The following is a 24,906-nucleotide window of genomic DNA, read 5'->3' as shown; positions in this document are numbered from 1 at the left end:
TTTGGGAAGTAAAGGCCCAGACCACAAAAAGGATCTAGAAAATATACGGAAGTGGCTTGAATCATGTCTAGTATAATTTCTGTATAAACAAGTACAAGACACTGCAAAAGAAACTCAAATTTAAATGATGTACTAAGGAAGAAAGTTAAGCAACCACTTAAATATATTACCATGGACGGTTGACCTGAAATCAGGATGCATTTAAAAGTTCTTTACAGTAATTTACAGTACCTGCATAACTTGTGGAAGATCCTTAATTGTAACAACATAGCTTATAGAGTCCACCCTAATGGGACCTTACTAACTTTACTTAACCAGTATCCCAAGGTGGCCAACATCATTCTACAGCCTTTCAAAATAGATTAGATAGGTGATGGTAGCCACTAACCACTAACAACCACCAGGTGATGGAAGACTACCTTTGATGTACGAACAACCACATGAACAAACATGACGCCTCACTGAGCATTCCAGCATTCCACATTCTTTACAAGAGGACTTGCAGTTTTTTTAAACAAACTACACTTGCTGATCAAACATTAGGAATTACTATCAAAGGGACAGATTCTTTCAGGGGCAGTCAAAGTATGGAGAGCACAATTTCAGTCTTTGTCCCTTTGGGGTGGAGTGGTGGCTCTGTGGCTAAGGATCTGCACCTGTGGCTAGAAGGTTGCTGGTTCAAATCCTGCAGCTGGCAGAGTCCTACTCCATTAGGCTCCTGAGCAAGGCCCTTAATCCCAACTGCTCCAGGGGCACTGTACAATGGCAGACCCTATGCTCTCTCCCTCTCTGTGTGTCTCATGGAGAGCAAGCTGGGGTTTGTGAAAAGATCATTCCTAATGCAAGAAATTGTAAAGGGTTAATAAAGTGATGATGTTATTATTATTACCTCTGTGGAGCTTGCAGCTCAAATCTCACACAGTTCCCCATCTTACACTTTTCTTATGTTCTTAATTCATTTTCTTATAACTGGAAAAACTAGACTTGCTCAAATTATTGAAGTAAAATAATTTAAATGTTTTGTAAAAATCAAAATTGTCATAAGTGCATACAGCTATTAAGTTATTCACATATCTCTTTAAATATTAATTTAAAAATAAAAAACTACAATATTAAAAACGAATAAACGGCCGGTGTCTGGTACGTGTATTAATACTGTATGTTTATGTTTTACGACTGGAAAAATATCACTATCTGGGATATTAATACAATGACAGCGTACACATTTCCGATATAATGGCAGATGCTTGTTTTGTTTGCTTCAGCTATTGCTGTTGCTCAGGCTCTGTAAGGAAGCACGTGAGAAAGTTCAGAGCAGCTGTTGACGGGGGCTTGTCTCTGCGTCAGTGAGCTTTCTCGTATCGATTGGTTAGTTCTCTTAATAAGCAGGAGGCGTGTTGAACAGGCACTTTTTAAGTACTTTAGAAGGGTACCTCCGGAGAGTTCTTCATCACCTGAGGAACAATACACGTAGTAGACAAGCAGGAGGCTTATTTTGTTAACTCATATTTCTGTTCTTTAAAAGTTTTATAAAGTTAGACTGAAAATGCAAAGTTGTGTAAAATCATGGGGTTTCTTCTCTAGGTCTGTAAGCTTACAGCCTCCTTGCAGCAAGCTGTGTAGTCAAAGCCGCGTTTTAATGGGGAAACAGCAAAGGAAATCAATTGCACAGAGATATCAAAACATGATGCTTGTTACTGTCCGGGGATTAAGAAGCTCTGCAGTTTTTTCTTCATCCAGGCAGATAGAGAAAATACTGCCCCGACATGACGACTTCTCCGAGAGGCATATCGGACCAGGTGACAAAGAGAAACGAGAGATGCTTGGCATTTTGGAGTTTGAGGTATGGTTGACGATAAACATGGTATAAAAATACCACTGGAGAGATGCGTTGTTCGTAATCGTTGTCTGAGCGGATTATTACACAGTAACACTATATAAAAATATAAATATTGAAACTGTTAGAGTGCACAATAAAACGAGCACCTTAATGGGGAAAAATAGGACGTGGATGGCATTTTTACGGTTTCTTCACCGTGCACATATTGTACCTTAAATCGTATTGTGTGTATACACTTAAAACTTTCATGTTTTGTTTTCAGAGTATTGATGAATTGATTGACAGAACTGTTCCAGCCAGCATCCGTTTGCAAAGAAATCTGAAAATGGACGATCCTGTTTGTGAGTTGTGTACTTTTGCATATTCTATAATCACGGCACATCTGTTTTTGATACTTTTGTACAACGCGCTTCTCTCCTCGGGCGTATCTGCATTTAGTTAATCATGTACTGCGTTTCTAGACGAAGAACAACCCTGGTTGTAAATATTCGCACCCGCTTTTAAATTTATGTAAATCACATCGAATAAGAACGATTATCTTGTGCTGTGTGCCCCCTCCTCCCCTTATTTTTGCTCAGGTTTGTCTCAAGTTTCAACTACGCCCTGTTGCTCGTAAGTGAAAATTAGTTTTTTTTTAAATAACACTGTTAAAGAGGTAGTGCTTTGTTTAAATAATTTTCTGGATTTGATCTTTTTTCTTCTTAAGTGTCTCAGCCCTCTTGCATCAATGTATATGTAATACCCCTCAGTGGACATTGCTGGGGTGTTTCGTCTTGTGAAATGTTCCTTTGAACATATTTGGAGTTGTTTTTGTGAAACCCGACTAGGAGCTCTAATCTCCTGCTGTGTTCTATCCATGCTAATAGGACAGCAATTAGAGTGTAAAGTTCAGCCTTGAGCTGTCGGGAAGCACGGCCAGTTCAATCTGGTTAGCTCGAGCATTACATCACACCCACAGCAACACGCGATGCGCTGGAGTGCAGAGCTACAAAGGAGATGGCTGTTTCTAAAAATGGCCTGACGTTTATGCGCTTATTTATGGATTTATTATTTGAATCTACGTTTACCCCCTAGAGAATTTCTGATTGTGTACATTCAACATAATCAACCTTATCTTTGAACATACAACCAGATAACGTTTTGAATATGTAAGCATAATTCATATTGGCTGTTTTTGTACAGACGTTCATGAGACACGAAGTCAGAAAAAGCAAAAAGCTGCTGGGATATGCACAATTCTATCAAAGACAGACAGTTATAGTTTATCGTTCTGAATTCAGTATCATTTTGTTTTGAAAGTAACTTCTGAGTAATCTTTGGATTTTTGTGAGATGCGAACTTTTAATTACAAAAACAGTAAAGCTGCATTATGTATTTTATGCCTGTTTGTGTGCCATTTATAACTATAACCAGTGAATAATCCAGTCCTTCCTTTTAGTTCTTGCCTTTGGCCAGAATGTTTGCATTGGAAGTGAGGTTTGTTTCTTGAGCAAAAGTAAAAGTGTTAGTGCAAGTGTGTACTTCACAACATTGTTTTATAAACCCTGAAGTCCAGACGTTAAGAAATAATTTGTTTTCAAGACTTCTTACTATCCATTTTTATAAGTGTGAGGGGAATTGTGTTTTCTTATTCTGCCTAGATTTGGGTCTATATTTAAATTCAGGTAAATGAGCTGTCCCATGCTTGAGGGTGCTGTAGTGGTGTCAGCAGTGTGTTTTGGTATTCCATTAATTCTTGACTGCATGACTATAGACTTTATACAAACATATATATAAAAAGAATCCACGAGCATGAATAAGAATGACATAAACACAGAAATAACCTTTCTGGTATGATAATCCAAGGGTTGAATAATAATAGTGTTCTGTCCTTAATGAAAGTTAAAGGTAGTACAAGCAGAGTCCCAAAATAAAATACAGTAACTTAATACCAACCATTTGCTACTCATTATTCTGGACATTTCTCAATGATTTTTGTACTTGAGAGCACTAACAGCTCTTCATATACAGTATGTGAGTTGTGAGTCACAGTCTGGAAACTTAATCCGTTTCAATAGTGGGGAAGAATAAATATTTCAGTCTTTTTGGTGAAAATGTAGTATTTATGTTATAGTTGTGAGCATCACATTATGCAATTTGTCAAACCAGTTTATTTTCACATTTTCAGTTTATTTTCTATAGCAGGCAGAGAACTATATAAGCCTGTTGGCATTGGCTATTGCATATAAAAATAGAAATTGTGAATCATAAAATGACAGTACAGTGTATATAGTATACCTAAAAAGGTGTGAGTGAAGGTTTGCACCTCTGTACAAACCCTGTTCACATGGGCTGAGGAATTCAGTTCTTTTGCAAGATATGCAGTACATTATAAGCTTTAGTCCTGAAATTAAAGTTGTGAGAATATAAAAATCTGTAATAAATTTAAATTTGGTAATTTTCTTTTTGTGCCCAAATAATGGAGCTTGTGGAGCGTTTTGAGTCCCATTTTAAATGGGAAGGAGTTAAAGGAAAGAATTCTCCACAAATGGATAATGGATAAGCAGGTTTAACATACAGCCTGTACTGTTGGTGGTCGAGCTTCAGACTAAGCTTGCAGAGTGACACAAATTTTCAAGGATCGCAGTTTTATAGGAGCACTGGTGTAATTAATTTTAATGGGTAAATGATGGAGAAATGATGGTCTTTCAGGGCTTACAGTGGCTTGAGCTCATTAAACTTTCTTACCCTCTGTATTCACTGAATGATGACCCAAAAAGTCTGTCTGGGAGAGAAATCGTTAAGAATTCCATGTTATTCATTAATTTGTGGGACTGCTGCAGAGGGCAGCCTGAATGTGGAGTGATGTTCACACACAGAAGCAGAAATGGATTCCACACAACCTTAATATATTAGCAGTTTAGTGATATATCCGTTAGCACCACTTCCTCACACCTCTCAGTTCTTGCATCATTTGTGGTACCTTCTATGTGGAGTTTGTGTGTTTCCCGTTTGGTTTCTGAGGCTGTACTCTAGGTAGTAAATTTTACTCCCATATAGAAAAAGAACGTGTTGGTTAAGGTAATTTGTGTCTAATTTGTCTGTGTGCGCGTGTGTTTGTGTGTCAAGTGAATGGCTTGTCAATCTGGATGTGGTGCTGTCTTGAATCTTACAGAATAGGCTGTGGATTGACTTTACCTTTTACAGGAATAAGTGGATAGATGGATACAACATGCAGATGAAAAACAAAGTTGAATTGTTATAGTTGATTTGAAGCTATATAACATCCCAGTTCTGATTAAATCCTTGCTAGGGGTCAAGAGTGTTATAGTAGTGCATTGAACTTTGCCTTTTGCCCAATCAGCTACCAGATCCTAGCTACTGACAGATTGCATTATGCAATAAGCTGTCCTAGTGAAACAAAGAAGGGGCAATAGGAGCGTCTGCTTAATCAGCAGGGGAAAGCTTGCCTGGTAATACCCATTTTCTGCTGCCCCAATGAGTTTTAGATTACTGTGGAAAACACTGCTGATGACAGGTTTGAACAGCATAGTGTACTGTAATAAATTTCTTGGGATTATATTGTAGGAATGTAGAAAATCTGTTTATTTTGTATTTAGTAGAATCAGCTACAAGAAATGAAAATGGCCATGCTTGCAGAATTTCCAATGACACTGCTACTTCCTCAAAAAATGGTATTAAAAATCTTTTTAAAAAATACATGAGTTGTAAAGATAGTTTAAACCTGAATATTAGATTGACTGCTCTGTTAAATTTGACTTGATTCACCTGGATATAAAGAGTTTGATTGTGTGCAGATATCTCTTGTTGAGCAATACGTTGTAGATGTTTTCAGCTGATTGGAATGTGACTGTTTTAGTTGCTAATCTTTTCTAGACCAGATTTAATTTGTCACAAATACTTGCTAGAAAATAGCTAGTGCCTGGTTACCCTGGACGCACTATGATACGTGGTGTTACATCCATTTGATTTATTGTATAGTCTGTGTAAATAACTGAAAGCTGTCTGTGATAAGGTCACTGTAAAAATAAATCGAATAGAAAATGAGCATAATAATGTATACTCTGTTGGCTTATATTTGATTTATTGAGTTGTTATGCCTTTTCGTTATTTTGAGTTGTGTATAGTATGTATAAAAGAAACGTAGACTTGCTGATGTCCATCTATTGAGGATGGCCACAAATGAGAGCAGGAAATTCAGTCCATCTTGTTTTATTGGTGTACATTTACTGAACCAAGGAATAGTTATAGCTGCATCTATTAGAATCACACTGAATTAGCTTTTGTAGTGTTTTTGAATATTTTACCATGTTGGTGCCATTAGTAATATCTGAAATAACCACACACTTAATCTTGTCAAAAATGGACAATAAAATCACTGAATGAGCACTGACATAATGTTGACATATTGTAAAGTGTCAAATCAGTGTTTTGTATCCTGTTCAAATGAGCTATAAGAGCACAGTAACAATTCCCATTTTAAATAATTAATCTTAAAAACACCTGACTATTTTTAAAGCATTTCTTCAAGGAAAGAAAAGAACACACAGAACACCTCCCATTGTGAAAGATGCCTGGAGCACAAAGAGCAAGAAAGAAAACATCTGAGTTTACAAATCAAGAAATTGCTCACTATAATTGCCCTGCTTTCTTAAGCTTAAAGACAGTGTTCAGTATGCAGTATACTTGTGTGGATAGACAATACCTAGTGCTTTTGTGGCCTGCCTTGTCATTCTAACATGGATGAACTTGGACACAACAACAGTGATACATTATCATCGGTATCTAGAAACTCTTGACAAGCAGAAGAGGAAGTGGATGTGTCAGGCATTCATCCAGATGATCTTTTGATAAGGGTGGCATCACTGCTACAGTTGTGATAGAGTTTGTGAATCCTGTGGAATAATTTGGATTCCTACATTTATTGTATCAGAAGTGTGATCTGATCTTAATCTAAATCATAATAGATAAACATAATCTGATTAAACAAATAACACACAATCTTGTCTATATTGAACACATCGTTTAAAAATTCACTGTCTATGCTGGAAGAAATGTGTGAACCTTTAGATTTTAGTAACTGGTGGAAACTCCTTTAGCATTGACTTCAACCAAACATTTCCTCTAGCTATTGTTCAGTTCTGCACATTGGTTTAAAAGTATTTTGGTCTATTTATTTAGTCTGACAAAGATGAAGATCAGATCACATTTGTGGAGGAATACAGGAAATTCCAAAGGTTTTGCAATTTTCCTCACCACTATGCTTATTTGAGCCTATTGAGGAAAGTCTGGACACTGTTGATCAACATTTCCATTTCCTTTAATGCTTAAGTACACTGCCTGTATTTTAAAGGGCCTACACCTTTTAATTTTCCTTCCTAAATTTCTGCAGCAGCTTTGTCTTGATTTGCATTGTGTTTTTTGGTATGGTTTCAGTTATGCATGTTCAGTTGTGAATATTTTTATACACTGTATGGATTCACCTTGTATGACCGCATATTGTGTTGTCAACCTCAGTCAGAGAGGACACTGGGGGAAGGTTGCTTAAAATTTACATGAAACTTAAAGCATTTAAAAACAATGTTACAATATAAGTAATGGTTATTGTCACGTTTAAATTTATTTTAATATTATCTGCATAGAATAAATTATGAATGTTAACTTGTAGGCTTGGATAAATTTAGTTTCTTTGTGTACAGTTGTTTTGCACTGTTTTCAGGAATGTTACCAACATGTAAATTGAGACTCAACTGTACAAAATTATGTGACAAAGTATAAGGATGGATGTGACAGAGAAAATACAGAATTGTACTAAAAATGCCTGACTGAAAATATAGAAAATGAAACCTGAAGGTGAACATTTGTGATGTAAAGTGCAGGTCTTTGTCATTTGACCCGTTTGTAAGTATTCAGGTTTAAAAAGCAGAAAACACCCATAAGTTAATCAAAACCTTTGATCATGGTTAGTTTAGGTTGAGCTTTCAACCTTTCAACCTTTTCAATACAAAAAATAACGTTTTTTGGTTATTTTTTGTATGCAATACTGAGTGGGTATTCTCCTCCATCAGTATGAAGTGTTGTTATGCAATGAGTAAGTTCTCAGACCAATGTGTACTGGCAGTACTCCACTCAGCAGCACTGAGAATTAAACTTATTATCTAGCTATCAGGAAATAGGCCATATATTGTTAGTCTTTCCACTTGAGTAAATGATTTGAAATCCATATAGACAAATCGTTACAATGCAAGTGTAACTAGTGCTCTGCATGAGAGGGTATTAGGTCTATGGTGGAAGTGCACAAGAGTGCAGCAGTATTAATACAGGTGGTAAATCAGACACTGACTTTGCTGATGATCTGAATCGGTTTTATCTTCAATTTGACACATGATTTTTAGGATGAAATAAGTGCGTTCAGAGGCAGGATCTCAGTTTATGCAATTAGTATTGACGAGTCTAAGGTATGTGAATGGTTCAGTCAAATTAAGGAGAGAAAGAATCCCGGTCCTGATTCTGTTGGGGGGGCAGAGTATTGAAAAAGTGTGCTTGACTGCTGTGTGGCATATTTTATTTTTCAAATGTCATTAACCCAACAAAAGGTTCCTAAGGTGTGGAAACTACCAGTTGCAGTCCCAGTAGCTATGGTTAAATCTCCCAGTTCACTCAATTACAGACCAGTAGCCCTCACCTCTCTAGTTATGTAAAGTCTTGAACAGATTATGAAAAGTGAGATTTTGGCCAAAGTAAAGAATCAACTAGATCCATTACAGTTTGCTTACAGGGAGGGGGTGGAAGATGTTACAGCATGCTTTCTCAATCTTGTCCTCCAACACCTTGAGCTAGACTGCTAGACTGCTGTTTGTGGATTTCTCCTCTGAATTTAATTATGTCGAACCTCATCTACTGATAACTAAGCTGTTATCAATCCTTGGTCTTGATCTCAATCCTGTCAGCTGGGTTATTGATATCCTAGCAAACAGAACTCGGAGAGTTCTGTGAGTCAAGAATGTTTAATCCAACAAAAAGCATTCCTTTACTGGTCCCCCAAGGATGTGTATTATCTCCCTTACTCTTTGTCCTGTACACAAACGATTGCAAGAGCAATCACCACTCAAGACACATAATCAAATTTGCAACTCTGTCATTGTTAGCCTGCTGCTGGCAAACAAGAGGAGCCACGGACCAATCATTGAGTTTGCCACCTGGTGTGAAAAAAACTTCCTCGAGCTAAATGTGTCCAAGACCAAAGACATGATAATTGACTTCAGGAAAAACACCCACACTCCCACCCTAACCTACATCGGGGGAGCTTCAGTGGAGATAGTAGAACAAGGCAAGTACTTGGGGACTGTTCTGGACTCCAAGCTAAATTTCAAAGCCAATACTGCCCTGATCCTCAGAAAAAGTGAACAGCTTCTTTTTTTTTTGTTAAGGAAGCTTAAGTGTTTTAAAGTCGATGATTAATTGTTGATTTTGTTCTATCGGTCCTTCCTTGAATCTGTTCTAACTTTTACCCTTATCTGCTAGTTTGGCAACCTGAATCTGAGAAGCAAGAACAAACCAGGCAGTCTTGTCAGAAATTAGTTGGTGCTGATCTTCCAGCCCTTTCCTCCATCTGTCATTCACATGTTTTGCATAAAGCAAAATCCATGATGATCCTTCACACACCTTGTTTAACAATTTCCAGTTAGTCCCATCAGAATGCAGATACCAATTCCCCAACTCTTAAACCAACGGATTTAAGTTCTCATTCATACCAGTAGCCATATCGTTACTTAACACTTAACCTTCTATGCAAATATGTATATTGTTGTTCCTGTCGTTTTTTTCTTCTGTCTGTACACCAATGCTGCTGCTGTAAAACAACTTGACCCCCCGGGAATAATAAAGACTCTCTCTCTCTCTCTCAAATAAATATATATTTTAGTTAGAAAATATTCAGCTGAGTCTCAGGTGTTTCTGTTTGAAGTTAAATGAAGTGATTAAACAATTATATGAAAGTCATTTTGATTAACTGATCAACTCACTGTGACATTATGTCCAATAGGGTAAGAAATCAAAATATTTTACCACACCCCTCAGTACTTCTTAACTTGGGTTAAACAGGCTTTAGGCTGTGGAGTGTGTTTCTTGTCACTGAAGCAGTCACAATGGCCATAATTCAAATGGCCAGGCCTTTGTACTAATATTTAACAATTACTGATCCACTAGAAATGGCTTAGGTTTGGTTTCTTGGGGATGGAATAGGGAGAAAAGTAGGTCCCAATACAGTATAATTGAGTATTACAGTAAAATGACATGAAATAGACAGGAGAAAAACAGAGCAATTAGAGGGCTACTACAGGATGCATGCAAGTAGATAGTGCACTGAAGAAACCAACTTTGGTATTTAGATAGGGTGTATGGTGCTATCATTGTGGGAATATTTATTAACCTTTTGTGGTATCTTAATAGTGCATGAGTAAACTAAATTTAGTAATGCACTCTTTTGATCAGGAAAAGATGTTCCCATTTGTTTTGCATCTGTTTAGAGACTGATTAAGTCCTATGGATTTAGACCTTTTATTAGAAAAGCAGGTTCCCTTTTTTTCCTGCAAGGAATGTGTGCTTTATTTGTAGGGTTCTGCTTTCCTGATTCAGTAAAAGGCAGGGTCCTGGTACGCTGTATTGGTACAGAGATTATAAAATATGTGAGCTGGTAAATATTTGTCCTTTAAACTTTGCTGCCTAGTTTATTACATTGTTGCCTTACTGCACCAGAGAACAAAGAAAATGCGGAGCTGAACATATACAGACATGCATTTTCTGAAAGGTAGGTACAGTAGGTTTGTTATTGTTAACTTTTATGATTTGCTTGAAAGGCAAGCTGGTGTCAGGTTTCTACTTATTTTATCGTTCTCTCTTTATTCACATCCCTTAGCTTGTAACCATACACTTGAGCGATTTTGTTGCCTAAACACTCGATCGGTTACCTCATTAGTGCGACAGCTGATTGGGCTCAGGTGATGAGGTTTTCTTAACCTGTTAAATATCAAACCTGTTGAAATAAGAAAAATGCAATAAAGAATCAACATTCCATATATTAAGAGTCTTATACTTTCATGCTTTTGGTATGTTGGTGGCTGAGTCACCTCACATGGACTTGCCAGTAGTGTAGCAAAGTCCTTTTTAAGGATGAATCAAGGTTTTGTTTAGATCACCCTGGTGAATGATTGAATATGGTGCAGACATGTAGAACAATAGGTATGATACTCTGTGCAGCAGTGTCTAGTCAGTGCAGAACCATTTCCCAGCAGAGCTGTTGTATAGTCCTCTTGTTGCTTACTTGATGAAGAATTTCTTGTATGATGAGAATGGATGGTTATACTGTGGATGTATTGATCGCTGATTTGAGCCTCCTTACACGTTTGTAATATGAACTGAGACAACATGTGGCTTTTATAGCTCAAAGATCAGTGTCAGGCACTTACTTGTCCATGATCTACAAGAAGAATGAGTCAGTATCTCACAACACCCCCTTTACAACCTGGTTTTACAGGTATACAGCTCCAGTTGCTTCCAGCAGCAGCCAAATTTGAACTCATTCAATATGTTCTAAATATTTGCCAAGGATCTTTTGTTGACTTATGAAAATGAATGCTGTTTCTATTAAATTATGGTATTTTACTGTAGATTCTCAATTATTCATTTAATCATTCATTCATTTCTATTGCCCCCCCACCCCTTCCTGTGAAAATGCAGGTCTGTGAGCAATATAAACTTAATAATGTCAGTCATATGAGCTAGTGTTGTTGTGCTTTTACTTCCTACTGAAATTCTTCCATTAATGCAACTTGTTTCCTTCTCGGTGACCCAAAGCTTTCTGTATTGGCCTAAGCAATGTTCAGGATATTGGGAATGTTATTTAAGTGAATAAGCTCTGCAAACTGTGAAAACCTAAAAACCGTTTGTATAGATCTACCAAACTTTTAGACTTATAAGAGGAGCAACTGTACTGATTCCCTTTGTGCAGAAAGACTTGAAAATTCCTTATATTGCAGGCTAACGGTCCAGTTAATCTCTATGGAGACCAAATGTAGTATATACTCTCTCACTTATTACAATGTAAATGCAGATGAGAACCCAGTTCACCTTTCAGTTTGTTGTTCACTGTTAATAATGATTTCTTGTTTGTGTTGATCTTTTGAGATTAGGTTTTTGTACAATGATGAGAAAAATTGAGTTTTGCAGATTTTGACAGGCCCTGCCTGGGCTGCCCTCTAGATTGTGAGTTCATAGATCTGTAAAGTTAGTCATAAGCATAAATTAAACACTAAAGAATAATAAACGAGTCTCTTACTATCTTTAATTTGTCTTTATGGAAGAGTAAATACCTCCGTAATTTTGTGTAACAGAAGTTGTATTTTTTGTATAGTATTGGATTTTTACCTAGTAACAGGACCATATTATGCTCTTAAACTGTCGTATATTTTGTGATGCTGAACGTTTGCTCTCCAAGTAGTGTCATGTTAGGATGGGTTCTAAAACTGAGGAAGTCACCCATCTAAATACATCTGAATGAAGCACACTTTACTATATACAAGATATATAATATTCTGTATCACGGATGAGCTAGACTGAGCATAGCACAATTTAATATTTAATAGGTTTATTCCATGCTGAAAAGAGAAGAAAGAAAACACAATGTTTCGGCTGTGGAGCCTTATTTGGGTGCCTTCGGGACACAGCCGAAACGTTGTGTTTTCTTTCTTCTCTTTTCAGCATTGAATAAACCTATTACTTGTTCCTTTGCAGCCTAGGCATGCTGACGCATCTACCCACCTGAACTAGAGTTTAATATTTGCGTGACAAATGATAAAGAAATTAATTTAGCTTGGGTCATTTTAATGTAAAAATATATATCCTTTATCATGTGTTTAGAAATGCAGTCTGGACTGATAATCTGAGTGTTTATTTTTCTATCCATCTCCCAGGTGAAAATGAAATTTTGGAATCTTTGCATAAGATTGCAAACAAGAACAAGCTCTGGAGATCCTACATCGGCATGGGCTATTACAACTGTTCAGTTCCCCAGGCCATACAACGAAACCTGCTGGAAAATTCGGGATGGTTTGTTTCACTGTTTTAACTTCTAAGCCACATGCAAATCCTAAACCAGTGTTGCCTATATTGAGGTTCGTCAAATAATGTGTTCATGTTTATAGGCACAAAGAAGAGTAAGAGTAAAACTAAATACATTTTAGTTTTGTTGTTTTTGTTTTTGTTTTTTTTTAGTTTTTGCTGACATTTTTTACGTCCCCTTTTGTCCATAAATTTTCAGGTTGAACATTCAAGGTTAATTAAAAATACGCACTTTAAAAAGTGTAATATTTGGCCGTAGGTTACCGTTTAAGTCAAGCAGTGCCCTCAAACACTGTACAGCATATACATGTTCAATCAAACTACTTTGAAGACCACTGTCTCCCCCAATAGCTTGTTGGCTCATGTTTGACAGTGATGACTGCCATGGCATTGATCCCACTACATATTGAAAAGTGTCAAATTTCTTCTCATAAAATGGGAAATCTGCCATCTGTCCCTCTGACAGGTTTAGTGGCTTTTTACAGCCTTCACTGTAATCTTATCATTTACATCTTGCAAGCCTGTGCCTCTGTTTTCATATGACACATTAGACAGGTCTGCTGTTGTTTTCTGTAGTGCATCAGAGGCATACCTGTCAACAATTATATCTCTTGTAAGATCAGCCTTTTCACAGCATGTCACACTGAGTAACAGGCCTGGTGTGCTACTGCTTCACAGTCCTTAGGAATCACAAGACATAGCATGTTCTGAGCCAGTCTCCCTATTTTGGACAGGAAAGGTCATTCATCTACACTATATCATTCTCTTAATTACTGGTACAGCAGCCTAGTATAAAATATTCTAAAGCTTGTAATTTGCACAAGAAGTCATTATGTGTTTATATTGTTTCTCAGAATTTAGAGTACATTATTACCATCATTTACATTTCATGTATTTCAAACATAATACTGAAAGTCTGAGTTAAAAAATATGTACTCTTGTAGACTGGATTCCCTCTCTATAATAAATTGGGATTTTGCTTTCCTTAATGCAGTGATACTGTATGTGAAATTCCATTCATGAAAAGTGAATTAAGAAGTAGGTTCCATATTGCAACAACACGCAAGGTAACGTTGTTAGCAATTCATTTAAAACTTATCATATGTGCTGTTCTATCCGCAGCACACAGGGTGAAGTTTTGGAATACTGGAGATATTTTAATTACCTTTGCTAGCCAGAATGTTCTCAAGGTGGTTCTATTGAAGTCTAGTGATGTATTATCTTTGTTCTTCTGTTTATTGTTGCAACCACTGAAATTTGTAGGCATATCTAACCTTGGTCTTATCTGCTAGTTGTTAAAATAACTTACACAAAATTACTTTGTGTATTGAACTCCTTTATTCTTGTTTACTTTGTAAGGTTTTATGCAAAGTCTAGTTTTTCCCTCCCAGAGGCAAACCATCCCCTATTGAGCAATATGAGCTGTAGAGCTCTGGCTCTTATGAGTCAGTGAAAACTATGGGTTTCAGTCCATCCAAGTAATTGCCTTATTAAAATGATTGATAGTTTAACCACTTGAAAGAATTTAATCCTTTTTCTTTGTTTTAAGTTGCAAAACCTCTGCAAAACTGCATCTCTTGCAAGAATTATTGTACAATCAAGCAGAAATAAGAGAGGGGCTAAAGACACTAATGCTATTGCAATATGCAGTTGTTTAAATCAATATTTTTTGTAAACTATTCCAAATTGCCCTCTAGACCATGCAGTTTTGCATTAAATACTTTTAAAAATCTAATCAAATGAGAAAGAGGTAGTTAATAATACCTACTCCTTAAATTTATATAGCGCTTTTCTGGACACTCCACTACAAGCACTTTACAGGTAATGGTGACTCCCCTCCACCATCACTAATGTGTAGCCCCACCTGGATAATGAGATGGCAGCCATAGTGCACCAGTATGCTCCCCAGGACGCCAGGGTAACACCCCTTCTCTTATCAAGAAATACCCTGGAATTTCCGAAGGACAGTGCCTTTTTACACTACGGTGTCCCCATCACTATACTGGGGCATTAGGACCCACACAGACCTCGGGGTAAGCACCCCCTACTGGCCTCATGAACACCTCTTCCAGCAGCAGCATTAGCTTTCCTCGGTGGTCTCCCATTCAGGTACCGACAATGCTCACACCTGCTCAACTTCATTGGGTTGCCAGCTGTGAGTTGCAGGGTGATATGGCTGCTGGCTAGTTAATATGATGGTCATTTTGAAATGGTCTATTTCTAAAAGTATATGTACCTTAATTTAATTTCAAATGCAACCTGGTGGAATGGTGGTCATCGGCAAACAAGTATTTTAAGTTGTATTGTAGTTTAACAGATTGGAGAGCATTGGTCTTCCAGAAAAAGTGGCATTATGTGTGTGAGCAGGGGTAAAAAAATCCTAAATCTGTTTATTGTGAGGTTATGTTGTGTTGGCCATGATCTAGAGTGTTGAGTGGTTCTGATGTTTAAACATGGCAAAGTGGCGTAAGTCATTCTCCAGTGTAGAAGGTACAGTACAGAAATGAAGACAGTACCCATGAAGTTGATTGGTAAATACACTCTGTAGAACATTATTCATGAAAAAAACATAAAAATGATATACCATAATATTTGTCCATGATGGGTTCGATAAATGCTGTGTGATGTGATTTTGAGATTTTTAATTAATTTGTGGATGGGAATGTATTCCTTCACAACAGTCACTGGTGACAAAATCTGTTTAACAGCCAAAACCAGAAAACTCTGGTTTAAAATCCTGTGATGGTTTGTCTTGTGATCTTGACATGCAAGTGCCAGGTTGAATATAGATTTCTGGAGTATATATTTTGTCTGATGATGCTGATCTAAGATTTTTTTTCCTTCCCGACTAATACTCAGCTGCAGTATATCCCTCACAAAGAAGGAAAGTCTTGTAAGGGTGTATTGGGTACAATTTTGGTTTTATGGTATGGAAAGTCGGACTTCTAGCAGACAATTCACTACACTTGCCTTGTTTCAGAACCTGATCAATATCCGCAAGAGCTGCATTTGAATACTGTTTGCAAATTGTCAATAGTACTTTCAGCTCTCTGGATTTGCTCTTGCTTTGGATGTATTGACTACCACGCAATTTGTAATAGTCCTCTTAGTTAATTAAATAATGTATTACTCAGCATCCAAAGTTTCCATTTAAATATAGGCTGCTCTACACTTTTATTTGCCATATTAAAGACACCTTCCTGAAAGTTGGCCTGAACGTTTAAAGGTAACAAATGTACAGTATACAATACTTTTGTGACCAAGGAAGACCTGTGCTGGTTTTACACCAGTCAGGATAGATGTCTTGTTGTCTAAGCTCTTGTCTCACACCCTACCCCCAACTTTCCTCTTTTGTTATAGACCTTAATAGTATCCTAGAGACCGAGCTAACAGACCCCATCTCTGGAACCCACATAACAACACTACAGAAAAGAGGGCAAGAATATTATGCCACTGGGAAAACTACAGTGCCTTGCAAGCAGTGCCTTGTTTTTTTGCTTTAAGGCTTGCAGTCATGACATTTTGATGTACCAATTAATATTTGTTATGTACAAAACCATATCTTCTTTTTAAAAAAAATCATCACACAAGAAAATCAGAAAATGGCAAACCTAAATCGGTTTTGGTGCACAAAATTCTTAAGTTTTGTAAATAGCTGAGTGACCTGTCTGTGTGCAATAATAGTAGTTCATGTGATTTCAGAAAAGCTTGAAAAAGCTCTGGGGCTGACAAGGGAGAAAATGTTGATGGGTCAGCAATACCATCACTCCATAATGGAGGCTCATATGAAACTTGGAAAAAAAAGCTCCCAAATGTGACAGTGGAATGCTTGCAAACTGTCTCTTTGTCTAGTCTGCTTTCTAACACTTTACCTGCTTAATAACCCTTTTCTGCAGATTTTAGCTTTTTAGATTTACAACTTTTATCTTCTGTGGTGGTCAAATACCAATTTCAATTTATGTACACTACACTGCGAATTGTTCTCCATTGATGTTGATTCTTTTTACTACCATGGCTGATTTTTTAAACCCATCCTTTTACACCTCTTGCAAATGAACTTGCATTCCATTGCTCCAGAAAGACACCAGACTTCAAAATTGTATTTAAATTGGGATCATGCCTTCCACCCGCTCTCAGTGACCGACCAGTTTCTTTTTAAACCTCTCCATTCATTTACCTCACCTGGACTTTGTCTCAAAGATTACCATGTGTCTTGACACTTCCTCACTTGCTCTGCCTGTTTTCACAAGCTCTTGTTATCCTTTGCTTTGTTTCCTTCTCCCTCATACCTTTTTTTATTTTCAGCTTGCATTTTATCTCTGTATTCATTTTAAAATATGTGGTATATATTGGAATTACTTTAGATGCTGCAAAACATATTTCACACCTGACCTTTTTTCTAACAGTTTAGCTGTCGAACTCTTTCTTCTTCATCGGAAAATAAATAGAAAAATGTTATTCAAATTTCTTGATATCCAATTTTTTTCTGGGCTGTTTTCCCATTTATATCAGATTGTACTTGCCTGTTTTAAAATGTGGAACAAATTTTAAAGTAGCAAAAAATAAAAATAATAAATTCATTGGTACTGCTGTTGTACCCTTTAGTAAACACTCTGATGGCATCAGTAAAACTTCCCACATATTTTTGGTACAAATTAAAGTTGCTTTTGATAAAAGCTTAAGCTAAACCAATTAAAACATTAATTCATAGAAATTAAGGTGGTGTGGAGTAACTTGGTAGTTTAGTCTTTGCTTTATTATGGGTTTAAGAAAGCTTACGGAAAAGAGGTCAGTTGTGAACTTCTTGTGAAATATTCAATTCAAAATACTTTATTCATTCCAGGAGGGCAATTTTTTAATATGGCATTCCAAATGGGTTCCAAGTGGTTTACATGAGAGTAACCCGGTTTTGGAAACCCTATTTGAGAATCAGTTCTCATTCCAACTGTGCACTAAATTGTTAATTGAATTGGGTTTAGTGGTTGGGTTAAGTAGTTGAAAAGCATTTGATCAATACTGTAACTTTGAGCTTATCTGGAAAAAAAACAGAAGGTGTGGTTGTACGAAAAAGAATGACATCCAAAGACTCACCTGCTGTCTTACCTGTTCTGACCCTCTCACATTCAGGGTGACTCAGTACACTCCATACCAGCCAGAAGTTTCCCAGGGTCGCCTAGAAAGCCTGCTTAACTACCAAACCATGGTGTGTGATCTCACTGGCATGGCGGTTGCCAATGCCTCTCTCCTGGATGAAGGCACTGCAGCTGCAGAGGCTATGCAGTTATGCCACAGGTGAGAACAGTATTATGTCTGTAAGGGCCTAAAGAGTAGCCTTTCAGGTGTAATTAACCTCATGTACATTTTACATTTGATTAATTTTTTACGTTTAATTGTGGAAGAAAGTTGCATTTAACCCAAAAGAGAAAAACATCCTCTCATAGCCTGTAAGATGCTAAACAAATTTTGCAGAAAACTGGTATGTCTAGCAAGATTCCAAAAACAATGCAACAGTGTGGCCACAAGGCACAGGTAAAAATAGTGATAACAAACAATACCTTGTCAGAGAATAGGGGGCTTTACAGGTGGCAAGAGTGAGAGTGAAGTGGCCCTTCTCGTGAAACAACAGCTGCATTCCAAGTGTAAGGAAACATGGTAATGGAACAGGACATGAAGAACAAAATTAACAGGAATATATAACTATATATATGGGCGGAGCGGTGGCTCTGTGGCTAAGGATCTGCGCCTGTGGCTGGAAGGTTGCCGGTTCAAATGTAAAACTGTACAATTCGCTGTACAATGGCAGACCCTGCGCTCTGACCCCAGGCTCTCTCCCTAGCCGTGTGTCTGTGTGTCTCATGGAGAGCAAGCTGGGGTATGCGAAAAGATAATTCCTAATGCAAGAAATTGTAAAGGTTTAATAAAGTAATGTTGTTATTATTATTATTAACTACTTAACTGGAATGAGTCAATTTACATGCAAATCCTAGAGACCATGGATGCACTTTTAATAATTAATTTTATGTGGATGCTGTGTGGATAGATTTCTTTAAAGACCTTGGCCAAATTACCTCACTTGTAGCTGTAAATGTAAAGATTTAAACAGAAAACTTCCAAGAATATGAAAAAAAGCTAAAGGATTTTAATGAACAGCTTTACCTAGTGTAAAGAACAAAAATAAGCAGGAAGACACTGCTCTGTTGATTATGTAACATCTTTTTGGTTTTCCTGGACATGTTTGTTTTTAATGGCGAATGCATTTCTTTGTTCCACTTATTCCAGGCAGAATAAGAAAAGGAAGTTTTACATTGACCCTCGCTGCCACCCTCAGACAATAGCTGTGGTGCAGACCAGAGCCAAGTAAGAACCTTTGATTAATATACATTTATGCCTTTACAATTCTTTTAGCGCTAGTCACAGAAATTGTAATGAACCCCCTTCCATGGTGATGATTTAATTTTAAAACTGCTCATAAAATTGGCTCTCACGTGGTCTTAGGGGCCATTTTTGGTACAAAACCCTAAAGGCCTCAAGTTGGAATCGAGGTTATGCTGTTTGCCAGCTGAGACTGGTGTTTTCCAAGTGAGGCTGCAAAGTTAAACTTTGTAATGCCTTGTTGGTCATGTGGCTTATTAGGCACCTGTGAACTAGCAGTGTTTTCAATGATAGCTGCATCTGCCCTTGTTGATTTCAGGGGTTGATAAATGGGGGGGCGGGAAGGAAAGGTGTCCTTATTGGAAAAAGTTTGGTATTTATGTAACATTCTACAACTTTAATATTTCGTTTTACTGTGGGAATACCTAGAACTATATGAACTTGACAATTTGCATGTAAGTTCTGAAGGAACAGAAAGCACTGTGCATATCATATTTTATGTGGTCACTTGCTCAGAATTGAGTGTCTTCTAGTTGAAGGTCCTGCAATTAATTCAAAAGTGCAGCTATCTTCTCAGTAAGAAGCTTCACTTCACCTTTCAAAATGCTTGTGCTTGTCACACCTTATTGAATATTTACAAAAACGTGGCCACTCATTGTCACAAAGGAGTGGTAGCTAATAAGTGACCACATTGACCCCTTTATAATTCTATGGCTTTACAATTCTATGGATATATTAAGACATATCTTTGAGAACACAGACGGAGAGATTAGAGTGGTCGTGGCCGTCAGAGGTGAAATGAGAAACAATGGGCTTGGAGAGATCTTTAATCTTCACAGCCCTGACGTGTTCTCTGAAGCGGTCTCCGATTACAAACAAGATTATGTAATCATGACAGTCAGAAAGGTTGTTAACACTTTCATATATAGAATTATTAAATTTCTGCTATGTGATGAATCCTTTAAGACTTGGAGGAAAAATCTGCAAACCCCTTTAACTTTTCCAATCAAAGCCTCGTTATGTTTAGGTAATATTAATGATGACCTTTAACAGTTATGGACAGGAAAAACCACAGACAATTGCCAAGTGGAAATACAGTAAAATGTTGTACAAAAGAAATAACTTGAATTCTTTGTTTGTGGTAGCTACATTGGGGTAAAAACAGAGCTGAAGTTGCCACACGAGATGGACTTCAGTGGAAAGGATGTCTCGGGAGTCTTGTTCCAGTATCCAGACACTGAGGGCAGGATTGAAGACTTCACTGGGCTGGTGGACAGAGCTCAGAAGAGCGGGGTAAGAATCTCCTGGCAAGGGAAAATATAGGGTCTTTTCATGGGAAGATTTATGGCCTGAAAACCTTCATATACAGTGCCTTGCACAAGCATTCAGACTTTTGCAGTTTTCTCATTTTGTTGTTTTAAAGCTTGTAGACTTTGAAGTAGCAATTAATGTTATATAATGTCGCAGAGTGTCACCGTGTCAGTGCCATTTTTTGAGCTATCTAACAGGTGAGTTTGCAGCTTTTCTGTTACCAAACTTTGTGGCAATATGACTGGATAACTGTTCCATGTTCAATCATCACACAACCAGAGCATGTTTATTCCAGCTTCCAGTGATACCTACTTTTACAAAATCAAGAACCTTGCCTTATTTGTTAGTGATTAATCTCCAAAATTATAAATTGTTTCTGTGTTTTCCCATCCCTGGGGAAACATTCGGCTACCCACTGAAATGACGAACGGGGAAAATTTCTTTTGTAACTAGTCTTGATCCACATATAATTGCTGCGAAAGGTACATCCACCAAATTATGCAATCAATGCATTACAATTTTTTCTGTTGAAATTTGCTGTAACCTTCTTACCCTTGGTCTTCTGTCTGACCAGTTTAAAAAATGTGTATCATTTTGTAATTTCACCATATGAAAGGGCTGAAGCTTAAGACCAAAAACAGGTTGTCCCTAGGATATGCTGATGCTTTAATTCATTTGTTTCCATCAGTCGTGATAAGCTTCCTGTTCCCTGCTTATGAAGAGCTGAACTATTACAATGCTGCCACCACCATGCTTGACAGCAGAGATAGTCTTGACTGAGTGATGTAATGCTTTGCATTTAGACCACAGAGTTCCATTTTTTCTAGTCTGACCACAAAACCTTTTGCCATGTTTGCAGTATCTATTGCGTGCTTTGTTCTAACCATTATGCAAGATTTAAAATGTTTTTTTTTCATTTCTACGTATGAGACCTTTGTGGAATCACTAGGATATTACCCAGATTTTCTCCCATATCTGTCTCTGAACTCTTTATACCGTAAATTGGCCTCAAGTTAGAATCCATAATCGGTTTTCTCCTTGTCTGGGTGCTCAATTTGTAAGGACAGCCTAACGTAAGCATTGTCTGTGTGCCTTATACTTCTCAATGGTCACTTTCACCAGGCTCAAAGAAATAATTAGTCTCCGAAATGCTTTCATACCCTTCTCCTGATCTGGGTCTGTATACAACATTATCCGTGAGTTGTTTTGAAAGCTTCTTAAGCATGATAGAATCTTTGCTTTAAATTCACAACCTGACTGAGTGACTACCGAGGGTTGTGTTCTGAAAACCTGTGAACCAGAATAATTGCATGCAGATAGAGCCACTCAACTAATCTGTGGGTCTTTTTAATTTTTTAATCTTAATACTTTTTCAAGGAACTGCGTTTTTCTGTGCATGAGCTTGGATGTCCACTGTCATTATAAAACTGCATATCATTGTTTTCCAGCTTCCTTTTTATAGAGGAAGCCTTTATTCTGACATCAACCTCTCACTACATTTTTGATCTACTTTGTTCTTAGGTTTTTGTTCTTGTCAGATTAGTACATAAAACAGTAAGAAGTCCTAAAGTCCACAGTGAACTGTACAGCTGCAGAGGCTGGTCTGGGAATCATGCCCATGATCCTTTGGACTTCTGCCTTTTCTTGATCATGAGACCAAACAACATGGCCTGACAATCATCTGATTGGAATTTGTGACGTACCTTACCTATCCAAGAATGCCCCTCCATAACTGCTGCACAATTCCTTCAGGAGTCTTTAGTGTGCCTTGCCATTCTGACCTGTTTCTGCATTGAAGTTTAATTCCTGTATTAATTTTGAATATATTTTACTTAAATCTGCCAAATGTGTTTACTGGGCACTCAGTCAGAAATGCCTAAAGGTCTACATGCTTAGAAGGCTAGATGCCAGAGCATTTATTTTAAGAGTTGCTGGGATAGGGATACTTCCTATAGGGTACAAGTTTGTCAGCTCATCATTAGACTTTTTTTCTCAAACCAGCACACTTTAACCTGCACCTGAATCAATTGCTTTTCTTTCAGCTGTGTTTATTTACTAGAGTTTAGGTTACACAAGACATCTATTTTGTATGAGTGAAAAAAAGCCGTCAGCAACTGTGGTTAGTAGGTTTGGAACATTTCGATGGTGTTGGCAGAGATTTCCAGAAATCATGCTTAAAAATACTACTTAAACAATTTGAAATCCATCCATCCAATTTCTAACTGCTTCATGCAGTTCAGGGTCTCAGGAGAGCCGGAACCTATCCCAGCAAGTATTGGGATGCCAGTTAGATGCCAGACAGACACAAACACACACACTCACACCAGGGGCGATGTTTCCAGACGCCACTTAAATTACGAACTCCACAATGAATTAAACCCAGGGCCTCAGTGCTGGGAGGCAGCAATGCTAACCACTGCACCACAGGTTTCAGCTAGAAAGGCAGCACTTCTAAATTAAAATTAACATTAACAAAATGTGTTTAACTGAATTTTTCTTCATTGTCGATCTCTATAGAATTTTTAATATTTAATATTTTAATATTCCAGTTTTTGGTGAAAAGACTGAGTCACTCAAAAATCTAAATCTTGGAACCTTTGACTGGATGTGTATCGTTTGTGACCTTTAACATGATTGTTTAAGTCTGCATTAAATCAATGGTCTGGTTTTATGGTTTAATTTCCTAGTTGAGCTTTAAAGTTCAAAAGCATACATTTGCTAAACAGACGTTGGCTATATGTTACTCCAGCATATGTTCATATGTAAAAGAGCTGTCAGCAATGCATGTTCTGTCAGTTAAAAAACAGCTTAATGTCTATAATATCTTGATTTGTATTATCTTATTATACAAAAATTATGGGCGGAGCGGTGGCTCTGTGGCTAAGGATCTGCGCCTGTGACTGGAAGGTTCGCCGGTTCAAATCCTGCGGCCGGCAGAGGAATCCTACTCCGTTGCGCCCCTGAGCAAGGCCCTTAACTTTTACTGCTCCAGGGGCACCGTACAATGGCAGACCCTGCGCTCTGACCCCAAGCTTCTCTCCCTGTCTGTGTGTCTGTCTCCATGGAGAAAAGCTGGGGTATGCGAAAAGATGAATTCCTAATGCAAGAAATTGTATAGGGCTAATAAAGAAACATTATTATTATTATTATTATTATTATTATTATTATTTTATTAAATGAATAGAATCCTTTGAAATATCTATTTAAGATTTTAAGTAGAAGCATAAGAAGGCAGTTATTTCTGTTATATTATTACATCATTTGAGAAGAAGGGAAAGGCAGTTAATCTTGCTTTGCAGTTAACAAAAAATTCCACCTTTTGAATGATCTCTTTTGGTTTGAATAGTTTCGAAATGGAGTATTTGGAAATCCCTGGAAGCCATGCTCTGTCAGTGGCTACATTATACCACTGGATAGAGGTAGAATTATGACTTTGTATGTATTCCTTTTCTGCTTACAACTAAAATGAGCTGTACCAGAGGAGTTGCTTATAGGTTTAGCATGAAGGATCTTTTGTATTCATTTTATAGAATACAGTAGACTGGCAGACTAGACAATTACTTGATTTCAGAAAGAATGTGCTTCTGTTGCTAGAAATGGAAATCATGACTCGTGTTAAACTTAAAGCAGTTTTTCTTTTAAATCATAAGAAAATAGTGAACTGAAACTAGTAGGTCTGTTTTTTTTTTCTGTCCATATAACTCACCCAGCCCAAATTGCATAATCTGGCTTGTTTGTACAGCAGATCACACCAATATGAAATATATAATTTATCATCTTCTAAATTGTAGTGCGCTTCCTTTTTTTGCTGTAAAGACTATAGATGGTTTTTTGTCTGTTAGCACATCCTTCAATAACAGTGGAGAAATTATCCGAGGAATGGCGCAACCCAACACATTCTTTTTCAGATTCCTGGGGGCAGTGTTTGCCACATTGAGACAGAAATAATAAATTAACTCCACTCTTCATTCCTCTAGGCCTTAGCCTGCTGTGCAACAGATTTGCTGGCCATATGTGTGCTTCGACCACCAGGGGAATTCGGAGTGGATATCGCTCTGGGGAGCTCACAGAGATTTGGGGTGCCACTGAGCTATGGGGGTCCTCATGCTGCCTTCTTTGCTGTGAAAGAAAATCTGGTGAGAATGATGCCAGGCAGGATGGTTGGCGTCACAAGGTATGTTTTCAGTTTTTTGTTGTACGCATATTTTGGTGAAACGGTTTCAGAAGTGAACCAAAGCTTGTTCGAGCCTTGAAAGGATAGGGTT

General features: G+C 37.4%; 1 protein-coding gene across 1 annotated transcript in view; it reads left to right on the top strand.

Moving 5' to 3' along the window:
• Window positions 1–1,394: 1,394 nt before the first annotated feature.
• gldc (glycine dehydrogenase (decarboxylating)) overlaps window positions 1,395–24,906 on the top strand; it is a 53,644-nt gene continuing 30,132 nt past the window's right edge. Inside the window, exons 1-7 of the mRNA XM_088629437.1 lie at window positions 1,395–1,843; window positions 2,103–2,181; window positions 12,811–12,946; window positions 18,086–18,250; window positions 19,238–19,315; window positions 20,476–20,623; window positions 24,619–24,815. Of these exons, the coding sequence (XP_088485563.1) occupies window positions 1,547–1,843; window positions 2,103–2,181; window positions 12,811–12,946; window positions 18,086–18,250; window positions 19,238–19,315; window positions 20,476–20,623; window positions 24,619–24,815 (1,100 nt within the window). The 5' untranslated portion in view covers window positions 1,395–1,546. The remainder of the gene's footprint in view (window positions 1,844–2,102; window positions 2,182–12,810; window positions 12,947–18,085; window positions 18,251–19,237; window positions 19,316–20,475; window positions 20,624–24,618; window positions 24,816–24,906) is intronic.

This window comes from Lepisosteus platostomus, chromosome 4, assembly GCF_059453375.1.
Source record: "Lepisosteus platostomus isolate fLepPlt1 chromosome 4, fLepPlt1.hap1, whole genome shotgun sequence".
NCBI classification, from domain to species: Eukaryota; Metazoa; Chordata; class Actinopteri; order Semionotiformes; family Lepisosteidae; genus Lepisosteus; species Lepisosteus platostomus.
Note: the sequence above shows the minus strand (reverse complement) of the source record. Positions and strands in the feature narration are given on the sequence as shown.